The 19,129-nt window shown below is 30.6% G+C and overlaps 2 protein-coding genes across 6 annotated transcripts in view; one reads left to right on the top strand and one right to left on the bottom strand.

Annotated features, from left to right (window-relative positions):
- Window positions 1-259: 259 nt before the first annotated feature.
- Window positions 260-937, top strand: ATPsynC (ATP synthase, subunit C). The gene has a single exon (XM_035356471.2). The coding sequence runs from the start codon at window positions 383-385 to the stop codon at window positions 818-820; it is 438 nt and encodes a 145-aa protein (XP_035212362.1). The 5' UTR covers window positions 260-382; the 3' UTR covers window positions 821-937.
- A 14,982-nt stretch (window positions 938-15,919) lies between these two features.
- Window positions 15,920-19,129, bottom strand: part of LOC118186388 (B-cell receptor-associated protein 29-like) — a 29,283-nt gene continuing 26,073 nt past the window's right edge. For all 5 annotated transcript variants that reach the window (XM_085812750.1, XM_035356472.2, XM_035356474.2 and 2 more), the window contains one exon: window positions 15,920-19,016. In XM_085812750.1, the coding sequence (XP_085668876.1) occupies window positions 18,997-19,016 (20 nt within the window). In that variant the 3' untranslated portion in view covers window positions 15,920-18,996. The remainder of the gene's footprint in view (window positions 19,017-19,129) is intronic.

Here is a 19,129-nt window from a genome sequence, read left to right on the forward strand (position 1 = left end):
ATGATTATGTTGACATTACAATTAGAATTTAAATTATTAACATTATGCAAGTAAAGACATTCCAATCATTCACTTATTACCTTTTTTCTTTTAGAATTGTTTGCATCTGCTTCTTGTAATAACTTGTGGTGCCTTTGGAAAAATAATATACTGGCGATTGAGAGCAATCAGCAAATTTAAATCATAAAATTATTTAGCATATTAATAGTTACTGTATAAGGAAAGTAGAAAGGCAACATCTCAACTTAAAACCACGTATCAACGACACCTACTTTGCCTTACTTGACCTTCTCGTATCGAGCATTCCGGAAGCGTGCTGCGTCTTCGGTACTTGTAGAAATTTTTCATTAAGGAGTTATTTTAACTTTAATTACATCTGAAAATGTATGCTGTTGCAACTCCTTTCATTAGAGCTATGATGACCTCAGCTGTTCGGTCATCTGCTAGGCCTTTAAGTGCAGCGGTCACTACCATTCGAGCTCCTGAGGAGCCATTTCGTACATCACAACCTAAGGTCTTGCCCCGTGTTACCCTCTCTTCATCACTGATATCTCAATTTTCTCGTGGTATCCATACTAGTGCTGTACAGAAAGATATTGATTCTGCAGCCAAATTCATTGGAGCTGGAGCAGCTACAGTGGGTGTTGCGGGTTCTGGAGCCGGTATTGGATCAGTATTCGGCAGCCTTATCATTGGATATGCTAGGAATCCATCTTTGAAGCAGCAACTTTTTTCATATGCTATCTTAGGTTTTGCCCTGTCTGAAGCCATGGGTCTGTTTTGCTTGATGATGGCATTCTTGTTGTTATTTGCTTTTTAATTTTCAATATTATGTAGATAAATCATTGATTTGTACCATTACTAGCGTCCTAAATGGTAATTAAAAAATTGTCTAGATCAGTATGTAATTGGCAAAATAAATTCACTCTTAATATACTTTTCTGTGTTTTGATGTATGTTTTTTAATCATTTTTATTAGAAATGTTGTTTTTTTTTAATCATTTTTATTAGAAATGTTGTGTATGAAAAGCTTGGTTTATTATTCTAAATAACTTTTAAAGTTTTACTTTCTTGAAAACAAGGTCAAAGTTTTTTTTTGTTATTGTCGTAATAATAAGGACTAATTTATCTTATTTTTTTTTTTTTAATATTACTCTTTCTTTTCTATTTAGCAGAAACTAAAGTGAAAATGTGTATTTCAGTTTAAATCGAAGTTAATAGTTGTTTATATTTTTATGTACGTGAACTGAAATCGGAAAACTTGAGAGTATTGAGAAGTAATATAATGCATTTAATATATTTTAGTTCTCAACTATTTCTTGAAGGTTACTAGTTTGAGAAGTGGTTAATGTAAAAGTAAAACTATGCAAAAAAAAAGTTTGCCACTGATGTTAGAAGCCTAAGTTGAATTTTTGCTTAGTTTTATTTATTTATTGTAAGCCGAAATTGCTTAACATTTGTTTCTTGATTTAAGAAATTTAAAATATAAAGATAGCTGTAATTTCACATCATTTGAAGAGATAGGAATATTGTGTAACCACTGATATATGAAAGGAAAATCTAGAAAAAATTGTTATTAGAAATTTTATTGTAAAGAAATTGGGACTTCAATTTTACGAAAACTGTTTTGGTTGCCTTTGATACTGTGAAATCTTTATTCTGACATAAGTTGCTGTAAAGCTTCTATAACAAACATTTCATTTGCTAATATGTAAGTGGTATATAAAGGTAAAATATTTTATTTTTTAAAATCACAGTTGAATGACTTTTGACATGTAGGTAGAATCATTTTCTGTTTTACATGGAAAATTTGATCAATAAAGCATATCTGTTGGTTTAAAAATTTCAAGTCTTGTTTCTGAGAAATTAATCGCAAGCGAATTTGTTTAGCAACTTCAATTTTCTACATTATTGTGTACTGTATTTAAAAACACTTATTTTGATAAATATTTATTTCAATTAATGATTTGTTTGATTGCTGTGCATAAAATATAATTATAAATTGACACTTGTTTTGTGCGATACCATTCAAAGTAATCTCTTGCTGTTGTAACCATGTGTCTAATAGACAAAAATCATGATACAGTTGTCATCTTTTCCGCTAAAAGAATTTTGTGTATATGGGATTTAACTGCATTGAACCTTATTTTGATTTATATCATATATATCCATTACGTGAGTTATGTATAATATCAAGGTGAAATGGGTGTATGTTCAGATTTAAATAAGTATATCAAATTGAAAGAAAGCAAAAATTTTTCTTACTTAACATATAAGTACTTAAGGAGGGATAAAAAGAGCAAAATTAAATGGCGTTAATTGAAGGCAGTACTTCAATTCATGCTGTATGTTGAGACTAGTATACACATTTGCATTCTGTTTTCCTTCTTGTCATGATGTAAAGATTCCTAAATGGTGATGAAAGTAGAATGTCTTATCAGAGGGACTAGGAGGTACAAAAAGGGGCCAACACATAACCATCCGTAGAGAAAACGGTAATCATTGAGATGAAGAGATGTGGCACTATCTGCATTATTTAGTCTTAATTAAAACAGTCATTGTGGAAAATAAAATGGAGAATTATATTTACAGATTGTTGAAATCTCGAAATAATCTTCATAGCGAATTGTAGTTTATCTTCCCGAGTTTGTTTCTTGAAAATCGTGACAAATTTCAAAATGTTGCTTAAGAAGCTGGCAAAATTAAGCATTGTAGATTCAGAAGAGAATTTACCATCATAGTAGGAGAGGATGAAACGTGCAGAAGCTTATTCATCAAGCGATTCCTTCCTTGACTTCAGAGCGTTCTCGATTGGTGTATTAGTCAACTCTGGAGTTGGCTTCTATTGAGATTTTCTGTTATGAATTTTTATGTAAAATTCACGTTCTTTTGAAAGATGAAACGTGACTTAGTTCACTACAAGAACAAGTTGGTTTATCCGAGTTCTTTAAGTCGTAAGTCAGATGATTTTTCCCACATTTAAGACATCAAAGTGCATTATTACAGAAAAGCTGTCATGTCTAAATCCTAGGGAACTGAAACAGATCATAACATTTCTGTTCATTCTAAAACATTGAAGGGTTTTCTTTTTATATATTTTTCATCCATCATTTTCCTTGTCAGTAAAGCATAAAACAGAAGAAGCTTTTTAGAACATATGGTTTCTTAATGAATAGAATATCTTGATCAGAGTTTTTTTTTTTTTTTTTTTGAATGTCAGGGTTAGAATCATCAGCAAATTCCCGCATTACTTACTACCTTAATAGAAGCATTACGTTTTAGTCTAGTCTGAATGTGCTAAACTGCACTTTATTCTTTATAAAAATGGCTGAAGCAAAATCGCAGTTTGCGGCAGAGTCTGAGAAAATATCAATTTTGTCCTGTGTGATTACCTCAGTGTAACCAGTTATAGTGTGTTTCACGAACAAACTTCTTACTTCATTCTTGCATACTTCCAGTCTTGGACAGTGATCGGAAGTAGTTGTTCTTTTTTTAGTGTCGCAGTGTTCATGAATACTTGTGCATGATTTTCTTTATTTATAGGCGCTGTGTCTTTAAAGTTCAGAAGTTTCTCAGCAGAGAAGCAAACATTGTGCAAGTCAAATTTATTAGTTATAATGACAGTAGGAACATCCTTTTGGGAGGGCATCAGCTTGGCAGTTTTTCTGCAGTGTGCCCAGTCATCTTTCCTCGATGAAAGAATCGTCTTTTGAAGAAGGTTCTGACTTCACTTGTTTCTTGGGAGGATCCCTTTCATTTTTTGGCCTTTTTGGTTTCCATTTCAGGGATTTCTGGTAATTTAGTTCCCATTCTTTATTGACAGAATTGGTCAGCTGTGTTTCTGTGACTACGCATCAGTTTCAGAAATTCCATTTTGCTTTCCATGGATGATCATCACAATTTTTTCCTTGCTACTTCTGAGTTGCAGCTGCTCATTAAATTTAAGAGTCTGAGAAATCTGCACTTCTTCATTATTCATTTTCTGTTCATAATAGCCTAAATTAGCCAAAAAATCCTTCACTTAAGCAACATTTATTGAAAAAGTATTGGAGTCGTGCTGAAGAGTAATATGCACGAAACAGTGACTGAGAACAAGCACCACGTATTGCAAGTGAAATGCAGGAACATAAAACAGTGCAACCTTCATGTATAAAAGCACAAGTCCAAATTTGTGATTGAAAGCAGTTATAATACATGGTGGTAATAAATATTTTAATATCAAGTTATATTCACTGAAATTACAAAGATATCATAAACTGGAAAATTACTGCCCATGGAAACTGAAAGTATCCATTAATATAAAAATACCTTGAATTATTGGAAATAAAATTTGTACTCTTGAATGATCCTATAGAATTGTTCTGGTGTTTAGTATGTTATGAATATTTTATAAGGTAAAGCATATGAATATATATTAGCTATTCGTTATTAAAGCTTAGATTGAATGGGGAAATGTTATTAAAGATGCTTGGGAAAGAATATAATTGAATGGTTCCATAAAGTATCTTTAAATGTTCTACAAACTGAATATAAAGCTGCATTTAACTTGTTCATTGGCTTGAAATGTGGAATAGAATGCTTTTCACATTTGTCAGTTCATTCTAGTGCTGAAACAGTCACCTTGAAATTTTTCATACACACTCACTAAATAGCTCTTCATATCAGAAATGCTTTTAATGTGGTATTTTGGTTTCCTGTTGTTATATTTGTTAATTAAAATAGGTCCAGTTTCTTCTGTATAAACAGAAGGCGTGTTGTATCAAGATTCAAAAGAGATGTTAGAATGAAATTGAAAGTTTTTTGCATAATGCACTTTAACTTGAATATGTAAATTTCATCAGAATATCCAGGAAAGCATCATCTAAAGGACAGAAAAATCCTAGTTTATATATTTATTTTGTTGAATGATAATTAAAAATTCTTAGTTGCATCTTTCGATTTTAGAATTTTTTTATGGATTAAGACTAATATATTTGATGCATTTGATAAAATCAGCTTGCTTCAGTTAGTCATCTCATTCATATATTAATGAAGTGTTGCTGTCTGAAGTTTTATTTTACAAAGTTGCTCTACTTTTAAAACTGGCTGAAATAACTAATTCCACAATTAGGAAATTTGCTGATGCTCATGCAAGTCTTTTTTTTAAACTAATGAAAAATTATTTTCAAGATTAAACCTCTGGCCTTGATTAATATTTGAGAAATGCATTTTTAGAAAAAAAAAACAGACATTTTAAATGCCTAGAAGTATTCAATAAAATCTGCTTCAATATGTAAGATTAAATTTTGCTTTAATTTAAATATCTCGAACTGGAGAGCTTCCTTTCTCAATCATAGTTTTCATAAATTTTTAAATAAATGATTTATTCATCACAAGTGGTTTAAAATTAGATAAAAAAGCAACATTATACTAATATTGCTTTTCTTAGTCTGCTGTCAACCAAAAATCTTCTATGCTCATTATTTTGTGAATTGTGCCTGAGGCAAAAATCATGTTTGTAGTTGTTGAAAAGGGGGGGGGGAAATCGTGAAAGGTACAAATTTAGTGAATTTGTATAGTATTTATTGAAGGGGGAAATGAGACTTGAACCTGCAATGTTTTCGGCTTCAGCTGAATCTTGGTCCCAACGTGTTAGCTCAGTACTAAAGTATTTTGTAAGTGATAAACTAGTTTTTCACCACCTTCTTCAGCAAACTGAATAAATGTATCTCCTTTGATGCTAACGGGGGGGAAAAAAATTTTAGATACCAACTTCATTACAACAGCTCCACTTCAGAGACTTGAACCAATAATCTTTGGCTCAAGAAACCAAGCTTTATTTATTAGGCAGCGTGAGTTTGTAAAAGCAGTCGTAAATTTGTGTAGATTTTAAATAAAATTCAAAATGTAGGATTTTAAAGTCTGATTGTTTTCTCATAACAATCTGTTACTTTAGATTATTGTGAACCATATCTCATTTACCATATATATATATATATATAAATATATAAACTTCAGAACATTCTTTTAAATAACTTGCTTAGTTACTATTAATTTATGCATTTTTAATTTTCTGATTTTTTTTAAGATTATTTCTTCTATTTGATTTCATATTTTCTTCAAGAATTTTTGAAAGCTTCGTGGCGCGCAATGAACTGGAAGTTGATCTGTCAGCAATATCCTTATCTTCAGGGCAGATGTTTTTATTTTATTTTATTCGGCTTATAATTCCTTACTAAATGTAGTATTTCATCTCGATGTACTCCGTGTTTGATATGATTTAAATCAAATTCCTCGTCATTATAAATATCACGAATACAAATCAAATAGTTTTCTGGTTGCAATTTTTGAATTTCGGCTATGCGTAATGTATGCTTTACGCATGAGCGCGTTGAAAGAAATGTTTAATAAAGTAAACAAATAAATATTAAGCTTCTTTTTTTGTAAATTTTGATGCCCTTTAGATCATAATTGTCCTTTATTTCATAAATTACGGTTTCATATTTTTAATTTTATAATTTCTGCGAGCCATCTTACCAGATTTAAATTGATGATCTATAATCTGGAATCATCAAAGTCCCGACGAGTCCAGATTAAAGACTTTTGACTGTATTAGTTTATAATTAGCCCAAAGGGGCAATTTGCCCCGAAACACTTATTTTGTTTTGATTCATTATGTATGGCGAATCACCACCAAATATTAGAGCCCTGTATTATATTTTTAAAAAATCAATAATGAAGAATCTGCATAAATGTTCGTGTGTTTCTTGCATTGTGATAAAACAATGCTATCTAAAGCCATCAAATTTTGAAAAGCGTAGATCTCCACTTGAATATGGGCATCTGGAAGCCCAAATTTAGAATTTGTTTTATTACCTATTTAATATTCTGTAAATTTTGATTAACAAACTCAAAGATTTCAAAGCGAGCAGAGGCAACAACGTGTGTGGGGGGGAAACATTTTTATATCCAGCATACGAGACTGTGTATCAGAAATTCTAAATATATACACTTTTAAAATATTTTGTGATATTGCTGTTGAATTGAATTTAACGTGGTTTGATTGTGAAGAACATATTTTAATAAATAAAAGTGACGCATGAAATGCTAAAAGAAGACCCCTTTGGCTATAATATAAAAGCTGAAAGCTTTCGGATTTTTGCTTTCTTACTTCCTTTAAATGCCATTTCAATGAATAGAATTTTATGAAAACAGAGACTAAGCTAAGTAATTTAAAATTAAATGTCGTTTTCAATACAGATCTTCACGAGTGGATCCAAAAACCCGTGCCTCTCAGATGGCTAATGTAGCCACCTTCTTGGCCAGTTAGTTGCCTTGATGGCTCAGTTCGTTATTGTCCTCGTATATCATTTAGACATAACTATCATTGTTCGATCCATCGGCTGTATGAAGAAGGTCATATTGGAAGGAAGAATTACCTCATTGATTTCTAGCTATAAATTCTTCAGATATTTTGGGTGTCCTTGGAGCATTGTCCAAGATTAATAATGCCTTAAATTGTAAATTTTTATCTTCCCAATATTAACTGCCAGTACAAAATGAAAAGTGAATTACTCTTTAAATATTAATTCAGAAACCCAAGCTTTTATGCAATTTCCAAATGGCTGGAAGAAATCCCTTTCGGACTTTTCTGCATTATAAACCTTTTGAAGACGAGATGGCCATAGAGTCCTCTCTTTGAAAAGACTGGGTTGTCCATTTTAGTGGCCATGTCTTTTTCCCCCATTTTCCAGGATGAAAAGTGGGGTGAAATGTCAAATTTGATGTCCCTAGGGTTTTAACCACTTATCTCTTTCTTTTTAAGGTCTTCCTTTTGGACATAGATGCACCCCTCTGAGAATCCATTAAACTACACACAAGAATCTGTTGCAAATAGGAGGTGATTTCTTAAAAGGGGGAAAGGTTCAAGATTCCCCGGTCTCAAAAGGTTAACAAGCATTGGCTTCAATTTTAAATGACGGTTTTTGTAGTATTGACAGAACTTTTTTTTTAATGTATGAAAGTAGAAGGCTGCCTGCAAAAAAAAAGTTATTTAAAAATATTTAAAATTTGCATCTATTTGGGGATTTAAGAATAATGAAACAGATTGAATTTGATTTAGTTTTCAACATTATATGGTTTTTACTTGTCATTTCTGGTAGCCAAAAATCTGCCTTTGTAGATAAAATTGTGTTGAACAAGTGATAAGTTTTCCAAAACAGCTCAGTGAGATATGAATCTGTATGTTGGTGTTCAATGCCCATTTGATGTTATTTCTTCACTTTGATTCTTGGTCCTAGATTCAAGAATCTGTACCAGCGGGTTGTTTATTCTTGGTCCTAGGTTCAAGAATCTGTACCCGCGGGGTGTTTGAATACCTTTATGGCATTACAGTTAGGGCTGTGGAGTTGGGCAGATTTCGGGGTAAAAGGAGTCTGAGCTGGAGTCGCTAAAAAACAAGTCAACTCCGACTCCAGTTTTTGTTGGGAAGTTTGAATTTGAAATTAAATTAAAATGAATTAAAAAAAAAATAATGACAGGCTGAGTTTTTATTTTTATTTATGAACTATATACATTAATAGTTATTTTCGATTTTATTGACATATTAGTAAATAAATATAAGGAAGGAGGATGAAAAGTGCCATTAGTGATTAAACTGATTCATTTAGCTACAAATCTCACTGGTAAATTTAGGAAAGCAGCAAGAACTCCCAAAATTAATGCTATTCTTAGAAAGTGAGCAGGAAAAGGAGCAATTATTGATCAAGCAATGCGATAAGGAATTACATATTTGATGATGAAGAGGTTGTTAGAATTAAAAACTTTTTAAGAAGATGTAGATAACCCTAATGTTACTAACAGAAAAACTGTGGAATGATCTTGCAGAATTGGAAACTCTTCTTTCTATACCGTATATTGCCACCAAAAATGCTGCAATCTGAAGAATTAACAAGAGGCAAGACTGGAAGAAGTGATGTTTGTTTTTTCTGAAATGAAGGGTTTATTGCAGAAGGAATCATTTCTTCAATAAAGAAAAGAGAAACTAGTTTGCTAGACAATAAGATCATGCTGGGTTCAATATATGTTGTTGCAAAACGCCTAGACAAGCAAATTAGAAAGGCAAAGAAAGCCATTTATGAACTTTCATTAAGAATGAAATTATTCTCAGAACAACTGGATTATTCAAATTGGGACAGTCAAACTGCAGATATTGCAACTGAGTCTCTATCATCCTCTTCCACTGATGAATTAGATTTTGAGAAATATTTGGATAATATTGAAAAGGCTGGCAAAGCGAATGAAAATAAATAGAGCCTTTAGGTATAAAAATGAAAAAAAAATACAAACAAGATTTCTACATGCAGGGGTGTTTGTGCTCCGGGGAAACCCCGGAATTCCGGGGATTTTGAACTTTGATACCCGGAAATTCCGGGGATCGTCGTTCAAAAGGAAGTAGGAATAATAATGAATTATTTATTTTGATCTGGGTAATTTTGTTTGCTTTGAAAGCAGAAAACGCAAGGTCAGTGTATGTGGTGAAAACTTTTCCTTTCTTTCTCCAAAGGCAGTGATAATGCGTGAAAAGGGAGGAAAAAACTTCTTTTTTGTTCTTTCCTTATTGCGAGTTATAAAACTCATTCCCCCGGTTCTCGGACATTCTCTTCTGGATTCTTTTCGGCAAGTAGGCGCGGCAGGAAAAAAAGGGAGAGACTTCGTTCGACCAGATGTGCGATCACGTGACTCTGAGTTCAAAGGTCTTATCTCTCCTGGCGTGGCGCCAATAAGTAGAGAAGGGGAATTTTTCGCCGTATTAGCTATTTGTTATTGATCGCTTCTCATCTTTTTTTTTCTCCGCTGTGTAAAATTTTCGTTTCATTTATTGATGCACGTGTAAATTTTTCGTTTCGTTTATTGAAATATTTTTTTTATTTATGTACGCAAGAAAATTTCTCGATATAAATAGTGATATTATACAATTAGAAGAAGGTGTCCGGAATGCATTTAAGTGGAATTGGATTGAACGGAGAGATGGTAATGGGGATACCATCGGCACATGGTGCAAGAAAATAAATGTTGCTGGACAAGCATATTGTGTTTTTTGTAACTCACTGCTGAAGTATGGTGGGGAAGGATTCAAGGTTTTCACAAATCATTCTAAAACTGTGACGCACATAAAATATTCAAAGTGCATTAGACATTCAATGACTTTAAGTAATTATGCTAATTCAAAAAATACTGATGACTTACTGGAGTCACTATATCCAATGCTCGGCCATTGGATATAGTGACAAGAAAAGCACGCCAAGAGGTATTAATAACTTCGTTTATCGCCGAGAATTCTCTTTCTTTCAATGTAGCTCCCAATTTAATTGAACTCGGCAAACAGTTGAGCCGCGATCAGACGGCACTAAACTCGTTGGAAATGTCCAGGACTACTGCATGTTATAAGATGAAATATGGGCTCGCAAAAACTATTAAGGAAAATATCATTAAAACTTTGAAGGAGACTCCATTTTCTCTAAATTTGGATGAAAGTACTAGCAATGCTCAAGAAAGTATACTGGCAATATTGGTGCAGTTTCATGACAACAATCAAAATGAAGTTGTAGTTCATCATTTTGCATCTCTAAAGATGGAATCTTGCAATTCAGAAGCTGTTTTTAAAGCAGTTGTTAATACTATTGAAGATAATAATATTCCATGGGCAAACTTAATTAGTGTATTAATGGACTCATGTAACACCATGCATGGGAAAAAAAAGTGTGTTGAAACCAGACTATGATCAAACAAAGCACCCCACTTATTAGATATTGATGGTGACACATTTCACACAGCTAATAACTGTGCAAAAAAAATTTGCTTCATGTTTTGATAGATACTTAGAAGATTTGTTTGATGACGTCTATTTTGATATGAAAAGCTGCAGTAAAAGAGAAAATTTTTTCAAAATCTGTGAATCCCTTGCCATTAAAAAACTTAAGCCCTTGAAGAGACCAGACCATAGGTGGGTATACATTTTATGTGTTTTAGAAAGACTCAAAGATCTGTGAGATGCTCTTATTGCATTTTATTTTCACTACTTGGATAAAACTGATAAAGGGGATTATTTTTCTTATGCTGAAACTGTATACAATAAAAGAAATATTTCTGCAGCTCAGAAAATAATTGTTGAAGGAGTGTATTCTTGCTTGCATTCTCAACAACTCTCAAAGGATGCTTTAGCTCGGAAAAAAAAAGAATACTAAATGGGTTATTTGTTATGCAAAACAAAACTTTATTGCAAATGGCATTATATTCAGCAGTATTACCAGAGTTCAACACATATATTAAATTATTTGAAACAAAAAAACAAAAAAAAAAAAAAAAAAAAAAAAAAAAAAAACCAATGCTTCATTTAATACATTCCAGTATTTATAAATTGATGGCAAAATTTTTCTCTTTTTTTATGAAGCCAGAAAATATAGAGTGCACATCTTATAATGATTTATTAAAGGTTGATGTCACAAACCCAGAATTCCATCTACCTAGCAAAGTAATATTTACTGGTGCAGAATCTTCTCTCCTGAAGAAATTATAAAAAAATCATCCAATAGCAAAAGAATTCTAAAATGAAAGCTTATACTAATACAGCACAGCATATGGAACGGAAATTACCCCTTAAAAATTCATATCTAATTAGTTTTACAGCATTAGATCCAGAGCTAAGAGGTAAAACCAGTACAATATTAGCTTTTGAAAAATTATCACCTTTTATGTCCTATATTTTTAGTGATAATGAAAAGTCAAAAGTAGAAGTTGAAATAAGGTTATACCAGAGTGATATTGATATCACCAAAGAAATGCTCTACACATCTGATGAAAGTGGAAATCAAGTCAAGTGTACAATTGATAAATATTGGTCTAAAGTTTTTAATTTAAAAGATGATTTCACAAATGATTATAAGTATCCTACATTGGCTAAATTGGTCAAAGCCTGCCTTAGCTGCTTCCATGGCCCATTAGTGGAAAGTGCATTCAATGGATATACTTGTCACTGACTATAGAACCTCTCTTAAGATTGATTCCCTAGATGCAGTGCAGACTATTAAATATGATTTAATTGCTTCTAAAGAAACCTCATGTGAAAAATATGGCTCTAAAAATTCAATGACTGATCCAATTCACAAAGATCTGAATTGAACTGAATATGAACAGAAGTTGGAAAACATATCAAGAGGACTTAAAAACATGTATTTCAGATGAGTCACCTATAAAAGTCTCTGAAAAACCTTCTACATTAGCAGAAAAGCAAACTGCTTCTACCTCTGCATGTGCAGTTCTGGAGGAAATTTCTTCAACTGTAAATGAGGAAAATAAAAGTCAGCCTTTTCTGCAATTATGAAGTTCACCACAAAAGAAAAACAAGCCCACAAACATCAGAAAATAAAAAAAAAAGCAGCAGAAATTAGATAATTTTTTTTAAAGAATTAATTCAGGTAATTTAAAATATTTACATAAAATGTAGTAGTTTATATGTTTGAAAATTTATGGTTATTAATTTTGCAAAAATGTAATTCATTGAACTTTTATAATTAGGTAATTCAATACTTCATAATTTTAATTTTTCATTTTTCTCCCCCCCCCTTCTCGAAACTCCAAAATGTCGGTAAAAGTTTCAGGGGATTTTTTGGGGTCCCACAAACACCCTGTACATGGCCTTTAAAGAAACAGAGAAATATGATTGTGCTTACAAACACCTCTTTTAGAACTTTAAAATCTATCCTGAAAAGTTAAAAGTAGCCCTAACAGTAATAGCTCTTCCTCCTACTCAAGTTGTGTGGAAAGACTCTTCTCAAAGAAGATCTTGCTGAAGCTATACTGTTTCTTAGAAATAACTAATGCCAGTTTTTCCATTTCATAATAAATGTAAATATAAATAATTTTCTATGCCATTAATTTTTTTTCTATAGGGTATATTACTTCTTTTATATGAAAAAAATAATAAGCTGTAACCCCTGCGTATATGTTTATATATATATATATGAGGGAGTCGGAGTCAGTCATTGTCTCTACAGACTCCACAGCCCTGATTACAGCCACTAGATTGTGTCGAAAGAATTGTATTCTAGAATTATTGTTTTTGGAATATCTCATTGGTTGACATATACAAAAAACCAGTTATTTTGAGAAATGATTTCAGAGACAAAGCTTCAAGTAAAACGTTTTCAGTTCAGTTTAAAAGCTAACTAGGGCACTGGTTGCAGCAAAACAAATTTTAGTTAGGAACCTTCCACTGTTTCTTCTACCCTCATGCTTTGTTATATGTAATTTTGCATTAAAAACATTACAAAAAGTTGAATAATGTGATTTATGCATTTTAAAGCAAATTGAAGTAAATCGGGAGTTTTTAAATGGTGCCACTGTGTTTTTCACGTTTCAAGATTACCATCTATGCAACATATTCTGTTTATTCCATGAGAGTGCTGGTACTTCTGTTTGGGGCATGCATAAGAAAAAGTTATCACTGAAAATCTGCTGCTGTTGAATAGAATTCGCTTAGTGTTATTTTGTGTGTGTGTGTTGGAAAAAGACCATCTATTTCACTATTTGTAAAGAGTATTCAAATTTTTCTTGGATTTCAAACATGTGATCATGGTGTGTAATTTATTAGCTACATATAATCCTTTACACCATTTAATAAGCATTAGTTCTTTAATATGTAGTAGATATATTTGCATGCTATAAGGAGAATACAAAAACTTTTAAAACGGACTACATTCTGAAGGCAGACATCACAAGTCCAAATGAGCATTTAAGAAATGTATTTGGTGTTCATTTTTACCATAGTGGAAGTCTTCACTATAGCGGGAGAGGAATTGCATCTTTGTAATCTTTGTACGGAAGATCTTAGTTCTCATTTTCTCATGTGGCCCAGCGGTGAGTCATACTTGTCTGTTCTGTGGGGGTGGCAAGACCATGTTCTGCGGGCCAGCATGACTCACCAATGGGTCACACTTGTATATCAACAAATATGTAGTACAATTTTTTTAATTTTAATTATTCAACAGTATACATTAACATTTCAACATTATAATCAAACATTCAATACAAAACAAATAACTTAAAATGTAATTTTTTAATTAAATGTAATTATTTCTGTACAATTTTTTAAAGCAAGCTAAACAAAATGCTGGCTTGCTCTTATAATTATTGCAATATGTTGTTGCTCTATTCATGGTGTACCGAGTACCTTTTAGGCTTGCTAAGTGTTTATAGCATCGCTTTCTCGTCTTCCATGTGGATCCTTTTTACAAATTTTAAAAATGTTTTTTTCTTTTTTGTTATTATTACTTCACTAGGAGGGATTCACAAAACGGACGAACCGCTATTCAAGCGCCACTGCATAAAAAGAACAATGAATCAACAATAACATAACCACGCCACCATCAACATGTTAACATAATGAGAGTAGATTGTATAAAATTTTAACAGTGGTGCAGTGAGTACCAATCAGTAATAAAATAAAAAGAAGAATGTACAAACCAATATATGGTTTTCCCCATTTGTAACCCGAATATGAACTTGTTTTCCTTTTGCCAGATACCCTTCACAAGCTTTGTCATATTAGCTTAACCTTATCTAGCCAAAATCGGTAACACTGTACAAGTCGAATGAAAATGCTACATCTTAAATATTTAATATGTATTTGATGGTGTAACAGATCTGTCCTGTTTAAATCAGAAGTACCAAACAGTTTTTACACATCATGTATAATATTATGACCTTGCATTTTTTATTTTTATAGCACAACCTGTTTATTAATTTATTTCAATAATTTGTTTAAACATTTCAATATATCATGGAATAAAAGAAAAAGTTCCTTATATATATATTTATTAGCATATACTTAAATAATTTTCCCTCCATCATGTACAAATGTTTCCATGTGCATTTCATTGCTTAATCTAAATTTTTGTAGTCATGGAATAGAAGAAAACTTACTTTTGGATCAACTGGCAGTAATCTCTTGTAAAATTTTTATTTCTGTCCCAAGTTTTGGCTACCCATTAGAAAGTTGTGCAGCATCTTAATTCATATCAGGCAGTTTCCATTTAAATGCACTCTTGCTATTAATCCACTTTGTAATGAATGCTTGTTCCAAAATTCTCTAGATCAAGTCTTGGTAATCCATGACCCATTTCATTGTTTTATAGTGGTTCTTGAATCCCTTAAATGAGTTAACTTAAAATATATAAATAAAAGATACTAAAGAAAACTCAAACAAATTAGCCAACACTGAAAAAATAAATGACAGATAGGACTCATGATTTTATCTGTTACTGTAATAGACTAAGCAAATCAACAAGGTAGTAACTGTTGTATATTCTTTTTTCTGAAAACCCAAAAGTAGTTCTAGTGGTCTAAAACTAAATGACAACTAAAGAAAGAAAGAAACTAATGTGGTTATTGTAAAATTTTCTTCATAAAACAACTACTTTTCTCTCCTTTTTTCACTTCAATAAAATTGCTGACCTGAGCAATCATTGACGGAACTAATACAATGGCGAATGACTACTTGATATAACTCAATTAAGATTTTTTTAGAGATAAAATTCTCATAAATGATGAACTGTTTTATTTGTCATAGGATATAGGATACTGTTATGTCCTCATAGGATGTAAGATAAGATCATAGGATATACTTAAAATATAAATTGGTCTAAAATTTGAGGAAAATGGAGCAAATGTTGTCTTTGTTAAAACTAGCCCTGAACTGAATTATAAGATAAACATTTTACATCATTACAAATTCTTTAAATAAAAATGCAGAAAAGTAACAGTAGTACGATATATTTAAAAATTAAAATTTAGTTTATCACTGAACTATTTTCACTGTAACAGTAAAATTTTTAAGTTTAAAACTGTTACTCAAGAAAAAATAAAATAAATACACATAATATATAGAAAATTATGCACTTTAATGCAATATTTATTGATATCACGTATCTCAAAAGATACAAAATAGCAGCTACATAATATCAATCAAACTTTCAATTATTCCTTAACATAACTGAATTCTATACACTTTAAAAAACATTAAAAGAATAAAAATCATGAAAATAGCATTTCACTTAAATCAATTTCAATAAATTAAATAAAAGCAAATTTATATTTAAAAACAGAATGTTATATTTCAATGACATACAGCAGACAAAATCAGCATTCGAAAATAATAATCCATTAAAAATATATGAATATTATATAACAAATTATGAAAACATGTAAGTAAGCTCCAACTTTAAACAACATCAGAAAATTAGACCACTAAAATAGTCTGGCATTTTGATTTAAATGTTTACAGATTCCATTAAAATGCTACTGAATAAGTGTCAGTCCATTTTGGCACTAAAAAATACATTAATCAAGAGTATAGAAATGACAAAATTATTTTCTTGACCATTTTTAACAAAAACACTTAAGTTACATTCAATTGTTCATTCACTTGTTAAGACAGTGCAATTTAGAGCCAGTGATGGACAAGCAAGACATTGCAACGCACTCATACGATATTTGTTTGAATTTTGTGTACCCCAAGTCCGCAATAACCAGTTTAGTTTTGTAAGAAAAATGTAAGTTAACTACTGTTTCTGTTTTTTTTTTTCGGGGGGGGGGGTTGTTGTTTTGTTTGAAAAAAGTTTTTACAATTTTTGACCTGCCTTCAAAAGAACGGTAAACAGTAATATGTTTATGCATAAGTTAAGAAAGTAGTTATATTTCATGTGCATACTCAAAACATTAAAAGATTCTGAAATTAAGAAAAATAGTACAATAAAAAATACTGCACACCATTCAAATTTATGTAGTGACAAGTTAGTGAAAAAGATGGCTATTTTACTGCTATATTTTATACGCAGTTAAAAGATTTTTGGACCTGGAACGACTGGCTTAAATTTAATGAATTTGTTTATCTTAGTTTGGATTCATATTTATTTAAGTTTTTTATATGCTATATCTGTAGATTATCTAGAATGGGGATCTGTGATTATCTAATTAAATAAAAAGGTAATCTGTCCATCCAAAGTTTAAATGGAATGATTGACAGAATTTCTGCCAAATTTTATGGTCAATGGGAATATATATAAAAGTACTTAAGATCTTATCTTTTTATCCAGTTTCATTTCAGTTATCTATCAGAATCAGTATGAAAATAAAATCCAGCAGCAAATATTTACACATAATATATTCAATACAAAAGCAATCAATTATAATTTTACATATACTTTTCATACACTGTGAGCTATTTTTCAATGTGATAAGAATAGAAAAGTGAAGGATAATAAAGTTTCAAAGACGTAAATAAAAAGAGTTAATCTGTCTAAGCTTTTCAATATAAAATTTTATTATTAATGCTCCATTGCAAATTATTACAATATTAATAAATGATTATAGATGTGAGTCATTCATAATGCAGTTTAGATACCTTGTACCACAAAATGCATTATATTACAAAAAATATTTTAGAATTTTTATCATATTGTGTAGTGTTCTATAATTGCTCAGATTAGCTATTAAAAAACATTACAATAAAAAATGATAGTGTTTTTTAAGAATTATAGTGCACCTGTGATTATTTAAAATATAAATCTAAAAGTATAAAACAAAGATTACAAAACTTTATTTTTACATATGCATAAATCTAATAATGCAAGGGGGAAAATTCATGACATATTAGACATTTGCATAAATTATAAAGCATGCTGATATAACTACTTTTTATGAAATTAAGACAGAAATCCTCCCAAACAAATGAATAATGTTAATGCAGCAATTTAATTTATATTTCTGCAGCCTTTTAAAAGTAAAAGAAAGCTAACACAATCAAACTAAAGAACGCAGCACAACAATCCGAAATAACCAATTTTTTTTTTAAACAAGTATTACAGAAAATTAAAAATAATCCCTCATCCTAGAATAAACAATACATGTTTCGTCTTTTACGAGCGATTGGCTGAATTAATGATAAACAAGCTATTTGACAATGTTTCATCTTACAAAGTAAACCTGAATTCATTTTAAAAATATTAGTCTTCTTATCAGAATAAAAAATATGGGACTTTTTTTTCATAATGCAAAATTTTCATTTTAAACAGCCTTGTCTTATATTTCTATCTTAATTTTGGAAATTATTCTGACAGTTCCTAAGTTATTTTAAAATTTCTAAACTAATCAAACCATACAAAAAAAATTGGTACTTTGTAACAACAATTTGGCAAATTTTGCAGATGAAAAGACATAAGTGTGCAAAGTTACTTACTGTGTGCAAGACAAAAGTTACTTATTGTGTGCAAGTTGGTGGTTTTTGCTCCTGTTTGTTAGAAAGATTCCCAAACTATTGTTCTTTATCGTAAAATAGTAAACATTATCAACATATGAAAAGAAAACATACTTTACCAATTTACTAAGATGGTTGCCATAATACCAACAATTTTTTAATTATATCAGTTTTAAATTTTAATTACATAGGAGCTATTAATATTTATTAACTGGATTATTTTATCTAAAGCAACATTAGCCATCGTAAATAATACCACTTTAATATAACAGCTCTCATAAATATGATAGTTAAATTTCATGTTTCATTTTGTGTATTTAAATGCAGTGCTGGTTAAATTTTCATCTTAATTTAGATAGAATCTGTAATCTTTTTTAATTAAATAACAATTATGAAGATACATACTATTCAACATTTCTATAGTTCATATAAAGAGAATTGTTAAAAGAGTATCTTTTTAAACAGAGATAAATGTATTATTCAAGTTATAGGAACTCGCATAAACTGCAAAATTCAATGCAAATGCCACAAAATAGTAATTTTGAATTTAGCTATATAAAATAATATCTATTATCTATGAAAAGCATGGGATGGCTGTATTTTGAAGAAAAAAGTAAGACAAACAGCTGAATCAACAAAAAATATACACACAAAATATAATTAATAAACAGCTTCTGAAGCACTCAGATATTTCATTCTTCTTTTTACAGTGAAGAATGTTCACCTGCAACAGATTTTAAATTTTATTAAAAATACATACAAATTATTTTTTCTTAATATTTTGGCAAAATATTTAAAAATTTGAAAATTAAGTACAAATATGAATGGAAAATTATT

The sequence above is a fragment of the Stegodyphus dumicola genome, chromosome 3 (assembly GCF_044657685.1).
Source record: "Stegodyphus dumicola isolate Sdum_Otavi_A_Nest chromosome 3, ASM4465768v1".
NCBI classification, from domain to species: Eukaryota; Metazoa; Arthropoda; class Arachnida; order Araneae; family Eresidae; genus Stegodyphus; species Stegodyphus dumicola.